The sequence below is a fragment of the Galeopterus variegatus genome, unplaced genomic scaffold, assembly GCF_000696425.1.
Source record: "Galeopterus variegatus unplaced genomic scaffold, G_variegatus-3.0.2 Scaffold86, whole genome shotgun sequence".
Taxonomy (NCBI): Eukaryota; Metazoa; Chordata; class Mammalia; order Dermoptera; family Cynocephalidae; genus Galeopterus; species Galeopterus variegatus.
The window spans coordinates 913,712-920,745 of record NW_007726197.1 but is presented as its reverse complement, the minus strand read 5'-3'; the positions used below and the strand labels follow the sequence as shown (position 1 = coordinate 920,745).

Genomic DNA, 7,034 nt, shown 5'->3' with positions numbered 1-7,034 from the left:
TTATGACCCCCATTTTACAGAGGAGGGCACTGACGGAACAATCAGAGATGGGCTGATTGCCATCACTGCAGGGAATGGTCCAGCAGGAAGGGTAACTGCAAGGTGGGGTTTTAAATCAGACTGGTGTGACAGACCTCGGACAGACCACTTAAGGGAGACCGTGGAATTGGTTCCTTGGGGATGAGAGGTCAGCAGTTCTCAGGAGCAGAGTTTTAAAGGTATGAATACCTGGCGGGGAAGGCAAGGGAGCATGAGGGGAGACCCAAAGCAAACACAAGAGGAAAGTCCCAACTTCAGGAGAGACTGGGGGAGGGATAGTCATTGTCCCAGCATCCCCAGGGGAACCGTGACCTGAAAAAGCCCCAGAAGAAGCCCACAGAGGAACCACCCTCCCCTGGCTCCTGAGTCTGGCAGGCATTGTTTTCAATAATGTTTTCTGATAACTTTGCACCTTGGCAGAAATGGAGCCAAGTGACTTCTGCCTGTAATTGGCACAAGCTGTTTCCAGTTCTGGTGCGTGTGACCAGGCCACTTTCTTTGTGTTTAACCCCTTCCCCCACACAGACCTCACCCTGCCTCTGCCCTCCCTGTACACACAGAGCGAATGATCTGACCCAGCCTTACTCGGGGTGTGCTGTGTATAAAAATACACGGGGCTGAGCCGTTTCCTGCTGCTTCCGTCGTTATATGGTGATAAGACACTGGGGACACGGCTGTGGACAGAGAGATCCTCCAGCGGGCTGAGGGGGAACCAGGCCCCGGGAGAGTGGGGCTCCAGACCTGCCTACTTTCATCTGACCTTGCATTTCCCATCTTTCCTATCTTCTGTGACCTTTCCTTCCGTTCTCTCCCTCCCCTTCATCCTTTCTCAGTCTCTCTTCTCCTTTCTTTGTCTCTCCGAGTTTTGTGCCACCCTGATGTGCTCGGGAAGCCAGCCTGCCTGGTGGGGAGGAAAGGGGGCTGCCATTTCCTTCCTGTGCATTCACCCCCTTCAAAGCAGGGCAGCTGGTGCCCTCAGGCCCCCAGACTGGTCCCTGCTTCCCTTGGCCTGTGAGTTACTTCTGGGGCTTCAGTTCTCGGGGACCTGACCAGCAGGGCGGGTGGGTGTGTGCTTCTCTCCCAGTTCTGGGTAACTGGGAACGGCTGCTGCCCCCACTCTCATGAAGCGGAAGAGGTTGCTGATGACTCCAGAGAGCTGGAAGGTAACGAAGGGGCCCAGAGAGGTGTCAGCAGGGGTGGGGTGACCTGTTGGGCTATGTTAGTGAAAAAGGGATGGGGAGGGCAGGAAGACATGGAGCCAAAGGGTAGGCTTTGGTCAGCTTTGAGGGACAGGCCTGCTCAAGGCAGAAGCCTATGGGGATGTTGAGTCCACAGAGGCAGTTTGTCTCATCTCAGAAATCAACCCTGTAACTCTCTGATGAGGCCTCAGACCTGCTTGGTCCATGTGCTGGAGCATTAAGAGTTCTGGGCTGGAGGTTTGTCTTTTCCTAGCTGTGTGTCCCTGAGCAACTTGCTTGACCTCCCTGGGCCAAAGGAGGAGCAGATCTACCTAGACTGCATTTTAGGGATGCTGCAAGGGTTGGGTAGAGAACAGATGTGAGAGGACCTTTTGTAAGTGGCAAACCGGTATGTAGCTGTGAGGGAACGCTGCTGCAGTGGTGGTTGTATTCTTCTGGACTCTGTCCGTGAAGTTTCCTATTCATCCTGCATCCATTTTCCCAGTAGAGAAACCAAATCCAGAGGTATCCTTGGCCACTCCCATGGTGTCATGATTTATCCATGCTTCCTCTGCTTGCCTCCTTCCCCAGGTCGACAAAGGAGACCTCGTGACCCTGAACCTCCCTTCTGGACCCGGCCATGGTGACACCGATGGCCCCATCAGCCTGGATGTGCCAGATGGGGCACCGGACCCCCAGCGGACCAAGGCTGCCATCGACCACCTGCACCAGAAGATCCTGAAGATCACCGAGCAGATCAAAATCGAGCAGGAGGCACGGGACGACAACGTGGCGGAGTACCTGAAGCTGGCTAACAATGCGGACAAGCAGCAGGTGTCGCGCATCAAGCAGGTGTTTGAGAAGAAGAACCAGAAGTCGGCCCAGACCATCGCCCAGCTGCACAAGAAGCTGGAGCACTACCGCCGGCGGCTGAAGGAGATCGAGCAGAACGGGCCCTCTCGGCAGCCCAAGGACGTGCTGCGGGACATGCAGCAGGGGCTGAAGGACGTGGGCGCTAACGTGCGCGCGGGCATCAGTGGCTTCGGGGGCGGCGTGGTGGAGGGTGTCAAGGGCAGCCTCTCGGGCCTCTCGCAGGCCACCCATACCGCTGTGGTGTCCAAGCCCCGGGAGTTTGCCAGCCTCATCCGCAACAAGTTTGGCAGTGCCGACAACATTGCCCACCTGAAGGACCCTCTGGAAGATGGGCCCTCTGAGGAGGCAGCACGGGCACTGAGCGGCAGTGCCACGCTTGTGTCCAGCCCCAAGTACGGCAGTGACGACGAGTGTTCCAGTGCCAGTGCCAGCTCAGCCGGGGCAGGCAGCAACTCCGGGGCAGGGCCTGGTGGGGCACTGGGGAGCCCCAAGTCCAACACACTGTATGGCGCCCCCGGAAGCCTGGACACACTGCTGGAGGAGCTGCGGGAGATCAAGGAGGGACAGTCACACCTGGAGGACTCCATGGAGGACCTGAAGACTCAGCTGCAGAGGGACTACACCTACATGACCCAGTGCCTGCAAGAGGAGCGCTACAGGTAGGTGCCTGCTTGGCTCCCACTGCTGCCAGCCTGACCCTGGCGCAAGGTGATGTGCACCAGGTGTCAGACGCGGGGTGTGGAGGCACACAGAGGAGCTCTAGAAGGGTCCTGACGGGCCCTGAAGAGGCTGAAGGGCCTTTCTCCAGACTGGACTGGGCAGCTGGAAGATAGGGTTAGAAGACCTGTGGAAGGAAGGTGCTGCCTATCTGAGCGTGCTCTGAACATCTCTGCCTGGACTGTTATGTGGTTAGTGTACAGAAGGGGAAACGGAGGCAGGGACCAGCTATCTGGCCTCTCATCTGGAGAAACTCTGGAGCCAGATTACCTGGGTTCAAGTCCCAGCTCTGTTATTTACTATAACCCTTGAGCAAACTAGCTAACACTCTGCACCTGGTTTCCTTGTCCCCGAATCGGGGATAACATTAATCTCCACCTCATAAGGTTGTTGTAAAGATTAAATGAGTCCAAACCTGGAAAGTCGAAGTGTGTGAATAGGTAGCATGGTAAGTTTGAACATCCAGTCAAAACTCCTACAGTCATAGCGTGCGGCCTTGTAACACCAGGGTCAAGGGCTTGGATCCCCTTACCGGCCAGCCACACACACACACACACGCACACACACAAAAGCTCCTAAAGTCAGCCTGGCATCCAGCTGGCGTCTCTGCTCCCTACGCCCAACTCGGTGCCTCTCGTATGGCACTTGGTACTTATCTCTGGGATTTTGAGTGATCGCTTCCTTAGCACTTTTTCTTTTCCTTCTTTATATATATGAAGAAGACTTGGAAAAATTGAAGGGGAACCCTGCTTAAAAACTAACCAATCCCCACATGATAGTCATCTTTTTGTAATTTGTGCCTTCAGAGCAGGGATTGTGTCCTCTACATCCTTGTGTCCCTGATACCCAGGAGAGCATCTTAGCTCGGGGCATAAGAGCCCAGGTTGAAGTCAGTCTGTCCTTACCACCTCCATTCACATGCTGTGTGATCCTAGGCAGGTTCCTTAACCTCTCTGTTTCAGTCTCATCTGTAAAACGGGGACAATGCTCGACTTACCTCATGGGGTCGTGGTGAGGATCCTATGAGGTCATGTGGGTAAAAGGCTTGGCACAGTGCCTGCACGTAAGAAGTGCTGTGTAAATAGTCGCTTCCATCATCGTTGCTGTCAAAATTAGAACAGGGCCAGACACGTGGGGTGGATGGAGTCATTGTTTGTTGAGAGGATGAATGAACCGATCCTGGGGAGAGAAGGGAGGCTGGGGAGGCAGGACCGTTGTCACTCTTCCTCCATCTGCTACAAAATTAGAACAGGGCCAGACACGTGGGGTGGATGGAGTCATTGTTTGTTGAGAGGATGAATGAACCCATCCTGGGGAGAGAAGGGAGGCTGGGGAGGCAGGACCGTTGTCACTCTTCCTCCATCTGCTAGGTATGAGCGGCTGGAGGAGCAGCTCAACCACCTGACTGAGCTTTACCAGAATGAGATGTCAAACCTGAAGCAGGAGCTGGCCAGCATGGAGGAGAAGGTCGCCTACCAGTCCTACGAGAGGGCTCGGGACATCCAGGTAGGGCTGGGGACGACCTTAGGGAGGCCTCAGATGTGCTGCTAGAGCTGGCAGCAGCCAGAGGGTTAGGGCTTTATCACGTGGAGGATGACTGAGAGGGCTCGGGACATCCAGGTAGGGCTGGGGACGACCTTAGGGAGGCCCCAGATGTGCTGCTAGAGCTGGCAGCAGCCAGAGGGTTAGGGCTTTATCACGTGGAGGATGACAGATGCAGGCAGTTCCACTGGCTGGGGCAGATAGGCGCACAGATGCAGAGGCAGCCTGGGGTGGGGTGGAGATAAGAGCAAGGCCCGGCCTGAGGCCGTGAGTGTGCACTGCGCAAAGGCGCACCAATGGGCGAGGGCCACCGTGCCCCTCACCTCTTTGATGGCAGCCTTGCAGATGAATAATTAGAATTTCCAGGCTCCAGCCTGCCTCAAGAGGGAGCTGGGATTGGACCAGCTCCTCTCCTTCCCATATTAATCAAGACTCCCATTTCTTGGCATCCTTCTCAGAGTCCTCATTGAAGGACTCTGCCCCCAGCTGCAGCTGATTCCCCCACACCCCTCTTGGCCTTTGGAGAGGGGACCCTGTGTATTGTCACCTTCTCAGTGGTGTAGGTTGGGCTTGGCCTGGGAGTCCCGCCCATCCTGAGCACCCACGTGCCCACCCCTCTTCCCCCGCAGGAGGCCGTGGAGTCCTGCCTGACCCGGGTCACCAAGCTGGAGCTGCAGCAGCAACAGCAGCAGGTGGTGCAGCTGGAGGGTGTGGAGAATGCCAACGCGCGGGCGCTGCTGGGCAAGTTCATCAACGTGATCCTGGCGCTCATGGCCGTGCTGCTGGTGTTCGTATCCACCATTGCCAACTTCATCACGCCCCTCATGAAGACGCGCCTGCGCATCACCAGCACCGCCCTCCTGGTCCTCGTCCTCTTCCTCCTCTGGAAGCACTGGGACTCCCTCACCTACCTCCTGGAGCACGTGTTGCTGCCCAGCTGAGTGGCCAGCGCCCTGTGCCGTGCTCTCTGGCCCCAGCTGGCCACACTTCTTCAGGAGGGACTCGAGGACTCCCGACTCCCTTGGACTTCTTCGTGTATCCGGTTTGGCCTCCTGCCCAAACTGTCCATTCCAGCAGTTCCTGCCCCCTTCTCTGTACTTGTTTCTGTCTGACCCCTTCTCCCTGTTGGCCTGAAGGGAGCTCAGAGTGCAGCCCTGGCTTGAGACAGTGGGGACACCTGTGGCCCAGTGGCGCAGAGGATGACACCAGGATTGGGTTGTTTTGATTATTTACAGTCTTACAAGGACTCCTCCCAGCTGACCTCGGTTTGCCCCAGGTCAGGAAGGCCACTAAAGAATAGAATTGGAGAGGGCTCTGCCTCAGCTTCCCTCGGGAAGAGTCCACCCTGGAGGCAACTATGGTCCCCTCCGGTGGAGGGGGTCAGGTTGAAGGCAAGAGAGCGAGGGGGGAGGCTCTGCTGGCTGCAGGGAGTGCGGGGTCCCCAGGCTTCAGGAACCTCCGGGGCCAGAGAGCAGGCTCAGAGCAGCTACTTGGGAGCTCAGCCAACCCCTCACCCTTCTTCCCTTTGGAGCTGGTTTGAAGCTGGCTTCTGGGGCTGGGCTTTTCTGTGGTTTGAAGGATGCAGGCTCTGGAGACTGGGTGGGCTGTGGCCTTGGTCTTGTGTTTTCCCTGCTGTTCTTTCTGCCTGTCTCTGGATCTGCTATTTTCAGGGAAACAGGCCCCAGAGGCCCCAAGCCTCAGTCTAAGCCCTTAGGCCTCTGGGAGCCTGTTGGGTTCTATTTATTTATTTATTTGTTCCTCATCCCTTACCCCCACGTCTTCCCCGCCGAACTCCAGGGAGAGGTCCGGCCCATCCTCTCTCTGAAGCCGGGGCTTATTCTTGGCTCATCAGGCACTTCCATACCGTTTAGCCTCTGCATAGTCCTGGCTGGGAGAAGTGGGACAGAGCCACCCAGCACCGCTCTCCCGAAGCAGCCCCCAGCCAGGATGGGAGGAGCGTGGCCTCTTTTATACGTCTATTTATTTTGTAAGTGTGTATTTGTGTGGAGGAGGTTGTTTATTGCTTTATTTTTTTAAGGCTCTGGAGTGTTGTGTGTGGTTTCTCTTCACATCCCAGCCTCCCCATGGGCACTTCCAAGAAGAGAGGGGATTTCTCTGAAAAGGACAGAGGAATCCCCTAGAGCGGGGGAAAACAGTGCCTGCCAGCTGTGTGGACCTTCCCGAGAAATAAATATCCTCTAAATTTTCAAACCATCCTGTCTAGTGTTGGTTGATTAGGTTGTCTCCATGGAAACCATGAAGTCTTTCCCCACACCTGAGCATTCTGGGTAACACAGGCTGGGTCCAACATTGAACAAGGCATCATCCACCCTTCCCACCTTGCTTTGAACAGCCATAACTCTGGCCTAAGTGATGTAATAGGGTGGGGTGACATCCACTCCTCCCAGCCCCATTCAGCCCTCCTGGAGCGCTTTCCGGAGGAGGGGAATTGGGAGAGAGAGATCCATAGCTAGGAACAGATAAGCAGCCCAGGGCCTGGATGACAGTAGTCGTGCGCAGCTGTGGCCACAAGAGGGCAGCAGAGTCCTTACTCGAAAACTTTCTCAGGGTTCAGTCCAAAGAGGGGTATCTGTTGGAGCTGGAGCTAAGAAACCAGGCCCTCAGTGTTTGCTCTGTGACTGTAGCACCTACTTCTGGCAGTTCCCGCAGAAGGGCACCCCAGAA

At 56.0% G+C, this 7,034-nt stretch overlaps 1 protein-coding gene across 1 annotated transcript in view; it reads left to right on the top strand.

Annotated features, from left to right (window-relative positions):
* The window catches only part of TMCC2 (transmembrane and coiled-coil domain family 2), a 42,157-nt gene extending 35,594 nt beyond the window's left edge, over positions 1-6,563 (top strand). The window contains exons 3-5 of the mRNA XM_008580631.1: positions 1,809-2,749; positions 4,178-4,313; positions 4,979-6,563. Coding sequence (XP_008578853.1) covers positions 1,809-2,749; positions 4,178-4,313; positions 4,979-5,290 — 1,389 coding nt within the window. The 3' untranslated portion in view covers positions 5,291-6,563. The remainder of the gene's footprint in view (positions 1-1,808; positions 2,750-4,177; positions 4,314-4,978) is intronic.
* The last annotated feature ends 471 nt before the right edge of the window (positions 6,564-7,034 follow it).